The sequence below is a fragment of the Telopea speciosissima genome, chromosome 8, assembly GCF_018873765.1.
Source record: "Telopea speciosissima isolate NSW1024214 ecotype Mountain lineage chromosome 8, Tspe_v1, whole genome shotgun sequence".
Classification (NCBI taxonomy): Eukaryota; Viridiplantae; Streptophyta; class Magnoliopsida; order Proteales; family Proteaceae; genus Telopea; species Telopea speciosissima.
In genome coordinates, this window is record NC_057923.1 from 58,782,587 (window position 1) to 58,802,620 (window position 20,034).

Here is a 20,034-nt window from a genome sequence, read left to right on the forward strand (position 1 = left end):
CAACAATCAAAACTAATTTTGAAAGTAGAAAAATTGTATGTTAAAACTTTTTTTTTTTTTTTTTTGGGATTGGGAGGGGGTAAGGTACCAGCCAGGAGACTCAAACTCGAGACCTCCTGATGAGCATAAGCATGAAGCGCACCACAGCTCACCAACTAAGCTAGGCAGTTGTTGGTAAAACTTCCTTTGTTTTAAATACATTTAAAACTAACAATCGATTTATAGTTCTATAGCTAATGGCCATAAGATTTGATTATTAATTTTTTCCCCTCAAGGATGGAAGATAGTGTTCAGCACTCTCAGGTTGTCTTGATTTGTTGATGGGTTTGATTACCAAAAAAAATAAAAAAATGATTTGTTGATGGGTTTCTTCCACTTCCGATAGATTCTTAAAGAAATGTTAAAAAAAATAAAACAAGTAAAAAAGGGGAAAAAAAGATAATATAATTTACGAGAGAAGGTTATACTAAGTTAATAGAAGATAATGAAGAAATATATTTAATGAAAAAGAAAGAGACCCACATAGTTAATCAAGAGAGAAACTATAAGAGGAAAAAATATTCTAAGAGTGTGTACTTCCTTTCACCATGATTTACTGATGCCCACCTCATTGTCAAGTTTTAGTTTAAAACAATCATGTTAAGTAAGATTATCATTAAAATTTCATAATTTAAGATAATATTTTCTTAAACTAAGTTGTGTCTTTTAATCATTTCATTTACTTATTAATATTAGGAAAAAGTTGAAATATGACCGGTGAGATGAATGTGAGGTTTGGTATGACAAGAATGCATCCACATTGTTTACCAAAAACAAAACAAAAAAAATGCACCCACATTAATACATCCATCTCAGTGTCATGCATGTATGTGGCAATGGTGACAAGCTAAATTCAATATAGACAATGTCACGACCATTTGAGGCATAGCGTCCAAAGATCCCAAGCATGGAGCCATGGAGGACTTGGCTCCTGTTAATCCGGGTAGCAATGCTGCATGTGCAGCACCAGAGATGAGGCGGTGCGCATTTACCACCTTACCCCTGCCCGACTAGAAGTAGGGTCTTATAAGTGCCTCATTCATCAAAGCATTTAGAACTTTATACAATCTTAATTTTTCTTATTCTGGTGAATATAAGCCGAAAAATTATAAGTGGCAAATAGAAGAACTATAGATTTAACAATTAGACTCGATGGGAACCATAAAGAGGTTGTATGCAACTCCTGTTTTTCTTCACCAATGGTTTCACACATGGCTGATATCGAAATTTGATCGATACCGTACCGATGGTGTTGGAACAGGGGAGGGCAGAATGGTCCAAAAAACTCCGTATCAGTATTTTGAATGATGAAATGGTCCAATTCATCCCGATATGATCTATTTATATTGATATTGGTATTGATATCAATGGCGACCGATACCGGTGCGGTTGCCATACACGAAAACCCTAGTTTCAGTAAGTATTCAGATACCATACATTATAAGGGTTCGGATGGATCCTCTGAATCAGGTGGATGCTATATCGCCTTTCTACATTCTTTATTGTAAGAGTCTAGAATTGATTATACAGTTAAAGAGAGTAATAATATAGTATTCTAATTTACCAGTTATTCCTACAAAACCTGATTAATTCAGTTGGTCTAGTTTTGTCATAAATTGTGTATGGCCCCGGCCAATATGGTAAAAACTATTTTCTTTGGGCTCTATTGATTGGCATTTTTGTCAATTTGGATCGATTAAGAACTGGGACCGATTAGGAATCAAAACCCAATCATCCCATTATTATCGGTACTGATTCCAATGTTTAGAATTAAGTAGTTAAGTGGGACGTTTCCAGTCCTGACTCAAAAAAGATGGAGCCAATCAAAACCCGTCCCAATTGATAGTCCTAACATGAACCACAAATTTTATTGACATCGGAGGAAAGCAAAATCCTATAGTAAAAATCCATTCTTTAATTTCCCCCCCCCCCCCCCCCCAATCGTTATCCTCTCCTGTTACTGTACGGTGTAGTAATGCATCGTGCGGTGGTTGCAGAGACCATGTGCACCATGTGGGGTCTGCTGTGCCACATGGCCTCTGCAGCAACGCACGATGCAGTACTACACCATGGAGAGGATAAAAATCCCCCCCCCCCCTTTGATATTTAAGTGAAGATGATGATCTTTATTATATCTATAGAAATTAAGAACTCATATATGCAAGCACCCATATTATGAAAAAAACACATCAAAAATCTTTGTGAGCAATTTTTTTTTTTTAGTAGAACTCAGTAAGCAAATCCAGACCATAAGAAACCTGAGATATGTTGTCTCTATGACATAAGGTAGCTAGCAAGTAAACTATCCATACTAGGTTTTTTTGCAAATACATACAAAACGAAATTGAAAACATGATAGAAGACTCTTTAACATCTAAGTGACGAGGTTAAATAAATTGAAAAGATTATAAAAGTCTCTCCTTTGTATCAAACTCCATCCATTGCTGATCAATTTTCTGTTCTTTTCTTTTCTTGGCTTACATACATAGTCTTATTGAAGAGCCCTATTTTCCATTCTTACAACTGATCTTGAACCTGCATATTGAAATCCGCATACTGCACAACCACAAAACAGCTCAAGTGAAATCTTGTGATCCAACTTATGCTGCCTTAGTTTGTCAAAACCTTCAGAAGCCCCATCGAAGTTCACATTTTGTTTGATCTGCATTCTTGGAATTGATTCTCGATCAAGAATGCATTTCGAAGTGAAAAAAGGTAGAAGAATTGGTGTTTTGAATGATATCCAGACACAAAATCTATTCCAAGAATGCATACCAAACATAATCTCAACTTAGATCGTTTTGTTTAAGGGGTCTCATTGGTTGACAATATTAGGCCTGTTGCTTATAATATTCTTTCAATGAAAACCTGCTTTTCTAAGAATTATACTATTCATTGCTCTCAATTTGTAATAACACCTATTGCAGTATAACCAAGCATGCTTCAAATTGCATTTTTCTTTTCAACTTTAGAGAGTTGATATATGAATAACAAGGAATCATTTAAGTTTTGAAATCAAAGAAAGAGTAAAAGGACACAATTTTATCCCATTCACATTCAAATAGTCAATAAATATGTCATTCTCGCAAGAATTGCAAATGCCAAGATCATAATTAGCCATTACCATCAAATGCTTTAAAGGCTAACAAGATATAGGTAACAACATTTTTAAAAGAACCCTATCAAATTAATTGAATCGTAAGGTGGAATATGGAACTCCAGATAAGAGATATGCCTCTAGTTTGAATTTTGCCTTCTTAAGGCCCCAAAAAAGGTTTGGGATATAGTTAATTATCCAGGAATTGGTACAACCTTCATACAGATTGGGTTCAAGAAAGATTAAAATTGAGACTAAAACTTTTTCAGTTGCCAACCTATCTATATATGTGAATCACAGTTAAAAAAAAAAAAAAACATCGGATCAGGCGTATCGGTCAATTTATATCGGTACCGGCCCGACACCAATACTTGCCCAATCTTGTATCAATATAATGGTTCTAATTATGGGGGAAATTTGTCCAAAAACTAATTTTTTTTTAATAAAAACTGAGAGTAGAACTATCTAAATCGGCCCGATATCGTGCGATCTATATTGATATCGATACCTGCCCGATTCTGTAACCAATTCTAATTGGGGTAACCCTATTTAGAAAGTAATTTTTTATTAAAAATTGAAGGTAAAAACTGTCTGGTTCGGCCCAATACGGCCGATTCGTCTCAGTATCCATTAAATTTCTATATCAGCTTACATTTGCTGCATGATCGATAACTTTCTTTTCACCAATTTTTTCATGAGCATTAAACTTCCAAGACAACACAAGAACTACAAAGGTAATAAAGTAAGAATTACCTTCTAATCAGGCGTATTTCCTCTGTAATTATAGAGCTTCAAGAAAATTTCCCTTGATTAAACGTAGTTCCCTCACAACATCTTTCATGTTCAAACGTTCTCTTGGCGATTCCATGGAACATTGGAGTGCAATTTCAATTATTGAAGCCATGCAATCTTGCAATTTATTTGTCCTATGACTAGGACCATCAGTTTTGTTGATAGCTTCATCTTCACTTTCTTCACTGTGTTCTTCCTTGGGTAGGAGTATTGGATCAAAAATTTGCATCACGTGTACAGGTAAAGCTGCCTTTGCAAAGTTACGGAGATTCAAGTCATCGGAAAACATCTGATCTGTTGGCCTTTTTCCTATGAACATCTCTAATAAAAGGATCCCATAGCTGAATATGTCCCCTTGTATAGTTGCCTTTCCACCCATGCCATATTCTGAAATTTACAAACCCATTTTTTTAGTATAAAAATAAGTGATTTGCATATTGTTCATATAATACAATAAATTACAATATTTTTTTTTCCGGTAATAAATCTCATATATTGAAATTGTGAACAATATATTCAAAAGTAGCAAATTATAAGGTCATTTTTCACCTTAGGAACCATGATTCTTTTCATTATATTAATAGGAATCCAATCTAAATTTGCTCGAATTAGATACCTGGTCCAATGCATTCATAGTATAATCAATTCTTAATTCAAGTGATTAGGTGAAAAACCATGATCAATTCTAATTATGATAGAAAAGTATGTTGGTATACTAAATCAACTATCCAGAACAGGATCTGGATATCCAATAATATTTAGAATAAATACTAAGCCTGGTACACATGACCTTTAGATCTAACCTTTTTCTAAATCATCATTTTGGCCATGTTTAACATTGTACAACAAAATTTTGATTAGAATAGATAGCAACAACTTTGTAAAGGGCATTTAGATCTACAAAATCAAAATTTAATATATTGATAACTCAAAATAAAATTGTATAGTTTATTTGTAATTACCTGGAGCAGCATATCCAATAGATCCTTTTATCCCGATGGTACTAGTTTGTGCCTGGGATGAATTGTCGTCAGGTTCTACAAGTAGCCTTGCCAAACCAAAATCACTAATATGTGCAGTCATATCATTGTCGAATAGAATATTGCTTGGCTTCAAGTCACAATGAACAATTGGCACATAACAGTCGTAATGAAGGTAATCCAATGCAAAAGCCACATCAATTGCGATGTTGAGTCTTTGAAGAAGGCCTAAACTCCTTGAATGATTATTTGCCTGCATTGGCAGATGCAACCAATCATCTAGACTCCCATTGGGCATGAACTCATAAACAAGTGCTTTGAAATCTTTGCCTTCTAAATCAAGACTTGAACAGGAAGTTAAGATCTTGACAAGATTTCGATGCCGAATGTTTCTTAGTGCTTTACATTCAGCCATAAAGCTCTTGTAAACTCTTGGATTTTGATGGTTGAGTACCTTGACTGCGACAATTGTTTCATGCTGATCAATAATCCCTTTGTACTATACAGAGCCAAAACTACCAGAACCTATGAAATTAGCTGAAGAAAATCCTCCAGTAGCATTGAAGAGCTCTTTGTAAGAAAGCTTTAAGATCCAATCACCGATTAATGGTGTGGATGATGGTTTATTTTTTTTATTTTCTTTTCCAACAAAGAGTAAGAAAGGAAGATATCAAAAGAAAACCAACAACCATACCGATTATTGTCAGAACTATTCTAAAAGCCTTGGACTTTTCTCGTTCGGCAGATCCATGGTTTTTGCATGTGGGCATATGTAACTCTGCAATTCCCCCACAAAGCTTATCATTTCCATTCACTAAAATTGCACTTGCATTTCCAAAGATTCCTTTTGTTGGTACCTCCCCCTTAAGATTATTGATGAATAAATTCAAACTTTGCAACACTGAAAGTTTCTCTAGATCTTGTGGGATTTGTCCCGACAAGTTGTTATGTGAGAGATCTAAATCTTGAAGCCCCTTCAAAAGAGTCAAAGATTGAGGAATGGTTCCTTCAAACAAATTACCACCCATATAAAGATGTTCCAAACTATTACAGTCACCAACAGAGGAGGGAATTTCTCCAGACAGTTTATTATTGGAGATATCTATTGTAGAAAGACTCTTCAAGTTTCCAATTTCAATTGGTAGGGAACTGACCAAAGAATTAGAAGATAAGTCAAGAGATATTGATAAGGAGGAAATAAGAAAGAGTTGCTTAGGTATTGGGCCTTGGAGGTTATTGTGACTAAGGTTTAGGTACTGTAACCGTTGACAATTCCCAATGCTAGTAGGAATGCTTGCATTCAAGTTGTTGCCTTCTAAGTGGAGTTCATACAAAAAAGTGAGATTGCCTATAGATGAAGGTATCTGTCCAGAAAGTCTATTTCCACCCAACAATAATCTTTGAAGCTTTGGAAGTTTCCCGATAACAGAAGGAATATTACTTTCCAAAAAATTCTCACCCAAGCTCAAATCGGTCAAGTTGATGAGATTCTCAATCCCAGTAGGAATGATTCCAGATATTTGATTCCCTCCCAAATGAAGTATCGAGAGCTGTGTTGAGAGATTGGCTTTAAAGTTGGGAAGGGGACCCTTAAAACAATTAATTTGTAGGGCCAAAAACCTCAGATGTGTACAATTCACCAATGATTTTAAGAAATCAAAATCATCAGATTTCCCTGTTCCACATTGATTTCCAGCAATACTGAATACTTGAAGGTTTTGAAGATTTCCTAAGTTGTTAGGGACTGGTCCAATAAAATTGTTATCCCCGAGATCAACTATTTCGAGTTTTGAAAAATTGGATATGGAATTTGGAATGCTTCCTGAGAAAAAGTTAATTCCAAGTAATAGTTTAATGAGATTTGGAAGAGTGAGGCCTATGTCTGGTGGAAGGCTCCCATGCAGTTGGTTTCGGTAGAAAGAAATAACTTCAAGAGATGAGAGACTATGTAGTGAGACAGGGAACATACCAGATAGCTTGTTTTGACCAAGTGATAGAAAGTTTAGGTTTGTTAGCTGACCAAAGGATTCTGGAATGCTCCCCTGCAGTTCATTTCCATTCAAAGAGATGACTCGGAGGGAGGAAATGTTTCCAAAAGAAGCTGGTATTTCTCCTATTAAGCCATTGTCATTAATAGAAATTATCTCTAGCTTTGACAAAGACGTAAATAGTTCAACCGGAATCTTCCTGACGAGATTGTTAAAGGAGAAGTGAATTTCTCTTAGACGAGTGCAATTGGCCAACCTGGTAGGAATTTCTCCTTCGAGAGTATTGTTATGAAAGGAAATCCAAGCTGATAACCCTTTGTTGATGACGATGGCCGCATGTGATCCCTACCCAGTTGCAGAAATGGATGGAATCGTTCCAAGAACTCAGTGCTCCATACAAATCATCAATTATTTGTTTCTTAAACTCCAGCAAAGCAAGTCGATCATTTGTACCATCAGGGGTGACTGATTCTAGCAGCCTCAATGAGCTCCCAGCAAAGAGGAAAATATTGAAAACTAGAATAAGCTGATGAAGAGCCATCAAAGATGATTTAGAATCAAATTTTGGGAAGCAAATGCAGAAGAAACCATGCAATTTTGAGTTGTGGATAACTAGGGTATAGCTATATATTCTCCTAACAAAAGGAAAGTGCTAAGCAACAACCGTAATATTGCACCAAACACTAGACCTTAGAAGTCAAAGTCTTTCCTGTTATTTCTTAGACAATTTGTTTCATGGTAAATACATGAGGTCGGTGTCTATGGCGTATTGTGATATGGTTTTCCATTGGTAATTATAACTTAATTGTAGTCAATCAATGAATTCAAACATTTCATGACTTTCGTTACAAAGGACAAGGTGGCTCCAAATTTCAAATGCTGATTTGATGTCCTTTAGATATTTGAAAATTCTAGTCCCCCAAGGTATGCCAAAATCTATAATTGAAATCTGTTGGTTTCCACCCTACACATTGATGGCAGTTTGCTAAGGTAATTTCCAATGCTAAGGTAATTTCCTCTTTTAGATCATACCTTGGTGTTACGATCAACTTTGTCACGGAGTTTAGTGGACTACTATTGGGGTTAAATCCGGCTAGAGATCTTTGCCTTCCAAAGGTTTGGATCGAGTGCGACTCAATCGTGGTGGTGATATCATGATTTCGAAGATGATGATTATGTGGTTTGTCCAACAACAGTGGTTTGGGTTATAAGAGTGTTTTGGGGAGATTGAATGGAAAATTACCCATTGCTTTCATGAAGCTAACTTGATAGCAGATTTTCTTGTAAAGTTGGTTACCAAATTTGAAGTTTCTACTCTTATCAATTCCTATCTTGCATCGGTTAAGGAGGACCTCAGGTTTGAGGCTCAGGTGGCACTAGCTTGCTATTGTGGGTTTTCCTCGTGCTCGTTTGTCTGCTAACTAATCTCATGTTGATGGCAATGTTGTAAGTGAGGTTTTTTATTTTACAGTTTTGTGTAGTGTTTCTAGGGTTTCCCAACTCTTCCCTTTGTACGCTTCATTCTTTATTTGAAGGAAAATTATGTACCCCTCCCCTATATTTTGACTTAATTACACCTTCCTTTTCTGTATTTTTTTTAATTACACTTTGACCCCCTCTGGCTGACGGTATTAACATTCTGTTAGTTATTGGTTGGAAAAGACTGTTTTATCCTTGTACTAAAACATCAGAAATGAAATTACACATCTACCCTTATTTAATCTTCAACCTAAAAAACCCATTTCTTTCCTCCTCCACCGCCAGCACCACCACCACCACCACCGCCACCATTGCCGCCGCATCCTCCACCGCCTCCTTCAGAATTTCTCCATCTGTTCTATAATTCTATTACAAACAGTTGGATTTCAGAGAAAAGAAAGATTGTTTCTTCCTTTCTTCTCTTACAGAGAGTTTTTCTCTCCGTGGATTCCAGAGAAAGAAACTCTACCAACCATCGAAGGAGGGTTCTAAGAAAGGTATTTTACTGTCAAAATATGGGATGACTCTGATGATCTGGAGATTCAAGATCTTAAAGTCTGCTGCAATAAAACACCAGAACAGTAGAGCCGCAGGCTAGAAATTGCATTTTGAAGGAACAGCTTTGATGGATCTCGATAGCCCAATCTTCAGCAGATCAACAGCAACTCAGCAGTGGAGAAACAAAGCTTCGACACCTCTCTGATCACTTGGTTATTACAGAGAAACAAAATAGAAATCAATAATAATCGATGGAGAGGAAGAATAGGAAGAAAATTGGGGGGGTCCCAACGTTTGGGCGTCCCAGAATCATCAATAGCACCTCTATATGAAGAGAAGAAACCTCCATTCAAAGCGAAAGAACCTGAAGATGAGGTTTAATTCATCATCGATTTGGAATTGACATTTTCCCTCTTCTATTGCCCTTTCTTTCCTCAAATTTCCATTTCTCTGGATCAATCCATCCCTTTCTTTCCCTTTCCTTCTCTCTTTCCTTTTAGATTTGTGACCATTTTTCTCTAACCCCAAACATCTCCTACCGATCATCCGGGGAACCTTCACTAATGCAAGCGCCAAGAAGCTCACCACTGCACAAGGGCAACAGCAGATGGCTACACAGTCCGCCATGAAACTGGCAGTGCACGATCTGCAGTACTTTCCAAAACACTTGATCACATCTCCAGCCCCATCATCGACCAGATGACGATCCCTCGTAGCTCCGCCATTCGATCCTTCAATGCTCCGGTTCTTACGTGAAAACCGATCTGGGTTTTCTTCATCTCAAGCCCAACCATGATCACTGCCTGAAGCTAATTGAAATCCTAACTTAAAAGATTAAAAGAAAATGAATGCAAAATACCCAAAAAAGTTTGATTCAATGTCAAAATCAGAGGTTGAACGAGCAGGGTGGGGGCGAAGTTGCAGGAAAGGGGTTGGACGAGGAGGAAGAAGAACAAGGGTAAAAGAGTCTATTCACATGGAATAAAAGGGTCATCTCACAACGACTCAAGGTTAGTTCGAGGACTATGAAAAATCTTAGAGAAATTTACACATACCATCCTTGAGGTTTGATGAAAGGATATTTTCACCCCCAGTTTTGGAAAATTCTACATACCTCCTTGAGGTTTGCAAACGGTAACAAATAAGTCCATTCCATCAGTTCATGACTAACACTGTTAAAAATTAGACTTGAACTGACGGAATTGCCCTTCTAAGAAGAATCAGAATAAAATAAAAATAAAAACCAAAAGCTCAATTCATCTTCCCCAAACCTGCGACTTCGTCGGAAAATCCCTCCATGCTTGACCTTAAAAATTAGACGATATTTTAGGCCAGCAAGAGTGCTTCCGTATGTTTTAAAAAGCTCAACTCGAAGATTTGACGCTTTATCCTCTGTAAATCCACATTTTTCACAAGAAATCCTGTAGAAAAGGAAATAAAATTGATTAACATAGTCAGATTTCAAAACTCATATTCTTGCAACAATGCAACTTTAATTCAATTCACAATTTTAATTTACCCCTTACTTACCTTCAGTGTTTCTCTTGCATGCTTCAACAATTCCAATCTTTGAAGAGTATAAAGTATCATCAAGGTCTGTTATACACAGTTCCAAAATATACAATCAACTGTAAGAGAGAGAATACAAAGGGAAACGAAAGAAAATGAAGAGACAGAGAAAGAGTTACCGAAAAGGAGGCAGTCGAAGGGAGAGCCGGAGTCCCAAGCAGATTTACTGCAAAAATCCATAATGATGATCGATCGATGAAGACGAGAGAAGAAGAGAAAGAGAAAATTAAAATCGAAACTTAAAAATCTATGAAGGAAGCTGGAGGAGATTTCTACTAATGGAAGCTGGAGGAGATAAATACGGATATATATAGGCTTGACGGAGAGAGGCGCTAGCCTCTTGTTGAAGCGGCTGTTAAGGTAACTAATTCAGAAGCTTATTTGGAAAATTGCATTTTATCTATAAAAATTTCTTCGATTTCCTGCGTCAATTCATGTTTCCCTGAATTTGATTAATGGATTTGCAGGAGGGATTTTGGTACCACCATGCTGAGCCGAAATACTTAATGCTGGTTCATTGGATACCTGAAACTCGTAATACTCTTCCTGCAAATGTTATGCACAGGAAAAATAGTTGGAGATGTTTAAGGTCAAGCATGAAGGGATTTTCGGACGAAGTCGCAGGTTTGGGGAAGATGAATTACAGCTTTTGTTTTTTTATTTTATTTTTATTTTTGTTTTTAATTCTTCTTAGAAGGGCAATTCCATCCGTTCAAGTCTAATTTTTAACAGTGTTAGTCACGAACTGACGAAATGGACTTATTTGTTACCGTTTGCAACTCTCATAGGGGGTAGGTAGAATTTTCCAAAATTGGGGGCTAAAAATATCCTTACGTCAAACCTCAGGGGTGGTATGTGTAAATTTTCCAAAATCTTATTATGTCATGTCCACATTTAACAGACGGACACTAACGACAAGAAAGGAATTAGTAATTTCATTGAAAACTACTGGAAAATTATATGTAATTGGGCAAAATCAAGGGGAGGAAGGTGTGATTAGGACAAACTATAGGGGAGGGTTACGAAATTTTCCCTTATTTTTAATGTACATGACCTTTTAGTGTATAAACAAATTCCAAACTATCTTTAATCCAATCAAAAGTTCAAAACCCACTCACAATCATAATGTAGCATAATAATGCATATCCACCTCATGTTTTTTCTAGAATTACTATAAGCATACATTTACCAAAAAAAAAAAAAATAACTACTATAAGCATAAGAAGTAACATTAGGATCTTAATTACAAAATTCTCTAATGTTTGTTTATTTTCAATTAAAATCCACACATATATTTACCAAAAAATAGCTACACATATGGAAAAGGGAAAAGATAGTGCTATGCAACAACAGAAGTATTCCAGTAAAAGCTAGACCTTAGAAGTCAAAGTCTTTCCTCTCATTCTTTAGACCATTGGTTACGATGAGTCAATGAGATTAGTGTTTAAAAGCTTGCGGATCGGTCCCAGCTGATTTTTAGCTGGACTCGATCTAGAATAGGTACGAAATGGTTTAAAACACCTTCACTCTAGTTTCCATGCGTGTCGTTTTATCTTCTCAAGTGTTGGGTATATGGTTGGATTTTTAAGTAAGGTGCATTGGCAGTGCACCGCACTTGAAAGGATAAAAATCTAAACTATATTGACAAGAATCGAGATTAACCTGGATTTATCAATAAATTCAATTATAGTTTGAAGTGACCTCATTGGCGAATATAGGAGACTTGAATCTCTTCTTTGATCAGTCAATGAATTCAATCATCTCATCACAAAGGATAAGGTAACAATACACCAAAAGCTTGAGTTTTTTTTTCTTTTTAAATTGTATGTCTAAGTCTTTTATGAGTGCTTAGACACATTTCCAATTGAGGTAGGCTTGGATTAGGAGAAGAAATACTTGGCAAGTTATACTTCCAACACACACACTCCACCACCACCACACATCAACGTTTAACAATTCATTCTAGACTTCACCTTACCAGCCATGTTGATGATATCTTTGACTGAGTCGACTAATCAACTCAGTCTAGCAATGAGAAAGTTAAGGGTGAGAAACCTATCATTTGTTGTCATGTGGCCCTGCCTCCCTGGAATAGTCAACTAGTCAACTCAGTCTTCCAATGGTATTTTGGAGGAAATTGCCTCTTTCTTTTCAGTTAAATCTTTAGACTAAATCAACAAGGCACCATGCAACTTGCAATAGAAGGCATTATTGGAAAAATTATCTCCTGGTATTCCCTGTCTAATCCAATTCCCTAGTGCTTGTAATAAGAGGGGGTGGACCCCACCTGGGCAGAGTGTTTGGGTAGGGGTGGAATGGTCATTGCGCCTCCCCCCTTGTTAGGGGCACTAGGGGAATTGGACTGGACAGGGAATTACAAGGGATAAAGATCCGACATTATTGTCTACAAAGATTCATTGTGCTTGTTTTTCCCCATCTCTTTCTAATTTTCAAAGTTGTTGAATGGTTTTGCTTATTCTCTTCTCTTTAATTAAATTTTTAGACCAGATCCAAGGATATTTATTTTGACACAAAAATAAAGTAAAAATCTGAGCTATTAGATAGTTTTCTTACCCTAACCCCAAAGAGGAATGAATACCCATAAAATAAATCCCATCTTAGAAAATATGATCTCTTTTTTTTTTGGTGAAATAGAAAATATGATCTCAAAGAGAAGAAAGAATACAATTAATTCATGCATCTTCGAAATGAAGCATGATGCATGTGTCTCCATGGCTACATGTCATACGTAAGAGTGGAGACAAAGAAAAAAGTGAAGGGGGAAAAAAAAAACCACTAGAAGGGGTTGATGGACCCATAAGGGTCCAGAACGAATGACTTTCCCTCGGAAATTTTCTTACATCCTGGCCAGGGATGTAAATGGATAACTGAAATTCGAATCTGCATTCGTATCTATTTAGGGACATCCGTATTCGTTTAGAGATATTCAGAAAATAATCCGAATACTCCTATTAAAATCCGTCCAAAAAAAAATCCGAATACTTAATAATAAAAAATTAAGTAAAGAATGATTTTGAGGGTTTTTGAAGATTCAACAGGTTCTAGAATATGATGAAAAAAGAATCATGATCTAAGAGATATGGATTGAGTGAATTATATCCGCTAGAGGGAGGAAGGTCCGGGTTATACGAGGCAGAGATGTAAACGGATGGTCGAAAATCCGAATCCGTTTAGAGATATATGTATTCGGCTAGGGAATATCCAGTTTCGATCACATCCGATCCGGATAGATCTAAGAGATATGGATTGAGTGAATTATATCCGCTAGAGGGAGGAAGGTCCGGGTTATACGAGGCAGAGATGTAAACGGATGGTCGAAAATCCGAATCCGTTTAGAGATATATGTATTTGGCTAGGGAATATCCAGTTTTGATCACATCCGATCCGTATCCGATCCAAATCCGATCCATTTACATCCCTTCCTGCCCAGTTGGATTGATGCATTGCCCTTGAGTGGTTGGGCTCGCTCCATGCCTCCTATCCACTTTAAGTGCATATCCCATTGTAGGTGATGCCCTCAACGGGCCTTGGAAATATTTGCTCGGTATTTTGGTTATTTGGGTCACCATTAATAACTAATCTGATTTGCAAGGATAATTCCACAAGAGAAGCAATTCTTTGTGTGCTCCTGATTATCAAGGGTGGTTAGTAGGTAGTGTTACATTTAAAATAAAACCATGCAGAATTGGTTTTCTGGACAAACTCATGGAGTGGATCAACATAGCCTTATCACAACTAAATGGGGTCAATTCAGGGGTGTCAAGTGGTGCTGGGTTTTCAGTGTGGTTCTAGCCCTTAGGATCAGAACTCGACCAATAAACTAATCGGTTCCAAACTTGAGATCCATAACCATTACCTAATGGGTGGGTCAATTCCGATTCCTAAACGGTTCCAAGCAGTCCAAATTTAAAAAAAGAAATTCCCTAACACATGCTATATATATTTAATAATATCATAATATGACACTAATTTCAATCCCATGAGATGTACTTCACTTTTTTTTTCCAAATCACATAACTGGTCTATATTAAGTTAGTTAAGGATACATTTGAAAATAAACTTATGAGGGTAAATGAGTGAAATCACATTAAGGTTGTGTTTCCATAATGCATTCCAAGTGGATTTCACATTATCGTGATAAAAATAGTTGTTTTTAGGAAAAATTACATGCCCTCCCCTGTATTATAGCATAATTACATATTCTCCCTTGAACTTTTTCCAATTACATTCAGACCCCCTTTGACTGACGGTGTTAACATGTTGTTAGTTATTGATTGGAAAAGACAATTTTACCCTTATACTAAAACATAAAAAATTGAATTACAATTCTACCCTGGTCTATGTAACATGACCCGTTTCCCTCCTCCTCTACATTGCTTTGGTTAGCGGTCAAGCCCCCACGGCAACACCAACTACCACACCGGCACCTCCAAGTACTCCGGTCGCACCAGTTTCATCACCACCCGCTGCTACAATCGAGTCGACCACGCCCAAAAACCCAGCCTCAGTAGCGACACCAACAACGGCACCATCGATAGTAGTTTCAACTCCGCCAGTGCAAGCTCCCAAGGCAGCTCCACCAACATCGACGGTTCCAATCCGTCCTTTTTCCATTCCCTTCACCCGCTTTTCCCATCTCTCAGTTGTTGTTCCTTATTGTTCTTCTTCATTTTGCTCTGAAAATGGTTTCAATCCACTGGATTCGAAAACAGGCAAAAGGGGATGGATCTGGGTTCCTTAAGCAAGAGAGAGATGGGCCTGCGGAAGATGATTGGAGGAGTTTAAAAATGGGCAGAACTGATGATTGGCAAAAACGATTCTTCTTCTTCTTCCTCCTCCTGCAACCCAACACGCCCCTACCCCTCTGCAATCTGTTCCATATTAACTCCAATCGCTTCTGGGGAACTGTACCTCACAAGTTCGTCAACCTCAACTACAAGAAAACCTGTATAATTAGATGTTAGGTTACTGAAACTGAAATGGTGGATTTAGGTGATTTTTTTTTTGTGGGGGTTTTTAGTGAATTTTGTTTCTAATGAAGTTCACCTAGTGAAACCTATTTTAAGTTAAATTTTATCAAATAGTAAAACTATGTATTCTGAAGAGGGTTTCAATGTCAATGCAGAGGTATGGTGACCCAGTAGTAGGTATCCTTTCTTCTCTAGCCGCAGTGCTTAATCCGGCAATGGAAGTGGGTTTCATCGCCGACGATATCAAGGTTCAGAAGTTGGGGATGAAATAAAAAAGGAAAGTGCCTCTATGTTTGTTTTTAATCAAAAGAGTAGAAGGGTTATCTCACAAGGACCCAAGGTTAGTTTGGGAATTATAAAAATATTATTAAGTCACAGTCACCATTTGATAGACGGACGCTAACGACATGGGTGTAATAGTATTGTTTGCAAATTAGAGGGAGTCAGAGTATAATTGAGAAAAATTCAGGGGAGGAATATATTAGGAGATAGTATAAAGAAGGGGCTTATAATTTTTTTCTAATTTTTATTTCTTGAGAATGCATTCCAACAATGCATACCAAACACAGCCAATGATCCCCAGAACCCTCGTCTTGTGTCTCTCTCTCGGTCCATGTACTCCCTCTCCGCCAGTTTCTCGTTCCTTCTAGGCTTCTACACCATACGACGGCTGGAGTTGTTGGACTCTGCAACTGAGGCGGCGGCACTGCAGTACTGCAACCACACCTGTGAGTGAGTTCTTTGTTTCGATCTGCGATTCCCTGGCCCTTTTATCAGTTCACTGTAACTCAATGGATAAAAAATGTCCCAGTGTAGTATATAGAGACCAATGTGATAATGAGGAGTTGAAAAGGTTTTCTTAGGGTTTCTATTGCTCGAAAGCTTCCGCTCCAGGTTTGTGGTTCTCTTCTCCCTTTTATGTCATTTTCCAATTGAGGAAATAATCGGCAACAGTAGCAGAACCGGCTTTTGTACTGGCTTAGTGAATCGTTGGCACTAAATCAAATTGAGTCTCATGTGAGAGTTTAAAAAGAATACTCATTGATAATCCACAGTTCATACAGGTTTGAATTATCCGTGAAACCCATTTTTGGTTCAATTGTAGGTTTCTAGATGAACATTTAGTAAGCTCCATTCATGTTTGTTGGGAGCTTTGTTATTTTCTTGAATTATAATGGATGTTTAGATTCGAACCAGATAGTAGAAGTTATTGTCATCTTCGCCGATTGAAATTCTATCTGTTTAATTATTTGACCTGAAGCTCCAACCTGCTGATGTGAGAATTAATAATGTTTTGAGTCCTAATTTGTAGTCATCCTGCTCCCCTAGTAAGCTTGTCGGAGTAATCCCAATTTAGTAAAGTTTTCTAACCTTGTAAGCTTATTCTAGAATGATTTTGTAAGCCACTATCTCTGAAACTACTCTGTATTTTATATTGTATATTTGGGTATACCAAATTTATTTTATACTGTAACTCTAATTTGTAAGCCACAAGTCTGTGATGCAGTTCCAAGCATCCGCAAATAAAAGCAGCCCTAAGATTAAGACTTAGTTATTTTAGCCTTAGTTTATTTCTGTACTTAGTTTATTTTGTAAACTTCAAATTGAACCTGGTTCAACCTTGGTTCAATTTAAATAAATCATTCCTATTGTTTAGAGGTTAGCCTATTTCTATTGGTCCTTAGAGGATCTTGTGTTAGGGTTTGGGCTTTTGGCCTTAATATAGTTAAGTAAATCGTGGGAGGCTCCCCACTATTGATGTTGTTAAAAATCTGTTTCAGTTTGCTGCCATTGTTGCTGCTGCTGTTAGCTCCTTTGTGAGTGTTCCTTGTGGATAATATCAAGAAGACCTTGTGAATCATATCAAGGTGGAAGGGATCGGTGGACTCCGATTGACTCCTTGCATCTGTTCAGATCGGGAGGTCTTGCTCAAGCTCATCTTCAAGCTGCCACTGAAGAACCTACAATCCAGTAAGTATTTATAATTTCTGCAATTACTTTTCCAGCTCTATTCCTCCATTAGAATCCATCCAACTTTCAATCACAACATCCCTAGGCCATCCCCTTCACTCGATCCCAATTCCAGCCCCATCTAATTACTGAAACCCCAACTTCCTTCATCTCCCTTAAACCCTAAAGCCCTAAAATCCCACAGCTCATTCCCACCATCAGTTCCTGCCCATATTTGGTTCGAACCTTCCTCTCATCATTAGGGAAGCTCGATCTTAACCCCTAGCCTAAACTCTCACTCTAAACCCTAATTTCATCCTTTTTTTTCTATTTCCCAAAACTCAAAAACCTCACCTGAACCATTTCCAGCCATTAAAACCCACTTATACCTTGGCCGAGTGTTCACTCCTACCCTAGGAGAACTCGATCCAAGCCCCTGCCCTTAATTCCTAGTCTAAACCCTAGATCTCATCATCCCCTTCTTTCCCAAAACCCAAAACCCGAAACCCGAATCTTCTAATTTTAAAAATCTCATTCAAACCTCACCAAATCTGGTTCTTTAGACTCCCCTAAACATGCTCTGCTTTACCCTATAAGATTCAACCCCAATATCCTAAGCCTAACCCTTGAAATGACCCAACTTCCTCAAATCTGCCCCTCCAAACCAGCAGGTTTTATGATCCTGATTTACATGGCTCCTAGTAGATTTATCATCTATCTAGGACTACATTAGTCTGTCTTTGAAATTGGATTCAGACTCTTTTACTAGTTCTGATCTAGTGCTCCTTGAATGCACATGTCTCAATGGAATCTTCTAATGTCCATGAAGGTGTACTAGAAACTTCTAATACCCCCATAACTTGATCTAAACATTTGATAAAAAAAAAGTACTCAAATTTCAGTTTGAATCCAACACTTTTGATCTAAAATAGAAGTTCTTGGATTATTTGAAACAATCTGATGTTACCAAATTTTCTGTAGGGGCCAAACTGATAAATTCAACTTACTTTATCTGCCCAACTATTCTGCCCGGATCACTTGGTTAACCCAGATCCTTAGGATATTAATTGGGTAGATGTTTGCATCTCATAAGAGAGCTATATCTCTTAGTTCAGCTGGAAGATCTCTTTCTCATGGAGGATGAGGTCAGCTGGTGAGTTGGCTGGTGGATGATTAGATAGCATATGAACTTGGGCCCTTAATAATGTAGGACTAGAACCAGAATAGGTCTAGTCCCAGGCAGGATCAAATGGAAAATCCTCCAATATACAAGAAATCAAATGAGGGAACCAAAAGAACAATGGGAACTCAAATGAGGGAACAATAACCTGTTGAAGTAACAAATAAAAACCCACAAATTTGTAACCTGTTGAAGCAACAATGTTCTTGATATGGTAATCTTCAAGAAATCGATGTGACAATCAGTTGAAAGAAATCCCAGCAGCTTGTAGCACTCTTGAGATCGATTTGAACAAAATTAGGGTTTGGATTCAAGAACCGATGGAAGGGGATGGGGGAATGGAATGGGCATCTCACCCTAGGCCTCTCACCTATCCTATCTCAGGATTTCAACACTGCATAAGCGACTTCTCTATTATTCAAATTCGTGTACAATGTTGGCCTCCTTTACAAACTTATATAGAAGACTTAAAAATAGACTTAGACACTAAAAAAGAAAGGCCTAACCCAATCCTTAACTAATAAGGTTTCCTAAATTGAGTAGGCAAGTGAAATAATGAAGAAAACATGAGGTCTTATTATTCTAATAAGGTTTCATTGGTGCACTTTGATAATTTTAATGTCAATAATCAGAATTTTGCAATTTTTTATAAGTCATTCTTTGCAAGGATGCCCAAAAGTGAACACCTTAAAATCTTATTTTTCTAATGGTTGTTACTTTATATCTTGGGATAATTTATTTTCCTTTGTTTTTATTAATGGCATTAATGTTGTAGAGGTTGTTGAGTGAGACTGTTAGAGGTATGTTTCAAGCGATAATCTAGGATTACATTTTCATGAAAGAAATGCATTCAGAAGTGTTCGTGCAATTATATTGCGTAGAGTTATACTTGTATATCTTACCAAAAAAAAAGTTGTATTTGTGTAAAAGAATTAGGGAAATTATAAGTAGCTAGTGCATATTGAAGGATATGTTGGACAGTTGGAGATATTTCCATTTTTCTTATGTATCATAGAAGAGAGCACTTAACATTGCTTTTACATCTTTCTCTCTCTAATGTAGTCCTAGGTAGGAGTAATCCCACTAGGAACCAGGGTAATAGGATCTCTTAACAAGGCTGGCTGATTGGGACAGCTTAGGCTAATTAGGGCAGAATTAGGGTTATGGTTAGGGTTTCGACTTAGGGTTTTATTTGGTAAAGATGTGTAGAATTTTATGAGTCTAATGGTATAAGTTGGATCAAATTTGGTTGAGGTTGGAATTCTAGGGTTTTGGGTAGGATGCCTTATGAAAATGGACTGTTTGAAAGATCTAGGGTTTAGGGGCAGATTTTAGGAAAGAGGTTTATAGGGTATTAATGGGCAGGTCTAGGGGGTTATTTTGGTATAAAGAAGTTAGGGTTTGGGAAGGTTTTAAAATTCTGCAATTTAGGGCAGAATTGGATTTAGGGTTTTAGGGTTCTAATGGATCT

General features: G+C 37.2%; 1 protein-coding gene and 1 long non-coding RNA gene across 2 annotated transcripts; both read right to left on the reverse strand.

Moving 5' to 3' along the window:
- Window positions 1-3,825: 3,825 nt before the first annotated feature.
- LOC122672490 (receptor kinase-like protein Xa21) lies at window positions 3,826-7,437 on the reverse strand. The gene is made up of 4 exons (XM_043869954.1): window positions 7,295-7,437; window positions 5,598-7,152; window positions 4,891-5,407; window positions 3,826-4,315 (listed from the first exon to the last, which is right to left on the reverse strand). The coding sequence occupies exons 1-4, from the start codon at window positions 7,435-7,437 to the stop codon at window positions 3,918-3,920; spliced, it is 2,613 nt and encodes an 870-aa protein (XP_043725889.1). The 3' UTR covers window positions 3,826-3,917.
- A 2,770-nt stretch (window positions 7,438-10,207) lies between these two features.
- Window positions 10,208-10,654, reverse strand: LOC122670509. Its single transcript, XR_006334220.1, has 3 exons — window positions 10,562-10,654; window positions 10,404-10,469; window positions 10,208-10,294 (listed from the first exon to the last, which is right to left on the reverse strand). It is a non-coding gene; the product is annotated as an uncharacterized LOC122670509 (long non-coding RNA).
- Between the last annotated feature and the right edge of the window lie 9,380 nt (window positions 10,655-20,034).

What these genes read in the sequence shown, in the direction of transcription:
- LOC122672490 (XM_043869954.1), bottom strand. Translation starts at nt 7,437, where the DNA reads ATGGCTCTTCATCAGCTTATTCTAGTTTTCAATATTTTCCTCTTTGCT. An exon ending in TTCTGACAATAATCGGTATG is followed by an intron (nt 5,408 to 5,597) that starts GTTGTTGGTTTT and finishes GGCTCTGTATAG; the next exon opens with TACAAAGGGATTATTGATCA. An exon ending in TATTGGATATGCTGCTCCAG is followed by an intron (nt 4,316 to 4,890) that starts GTAATTACAAAT and finishes TGTAAATTTCAG; the next exon opens with AATATGGCATGGGTGGAAAG.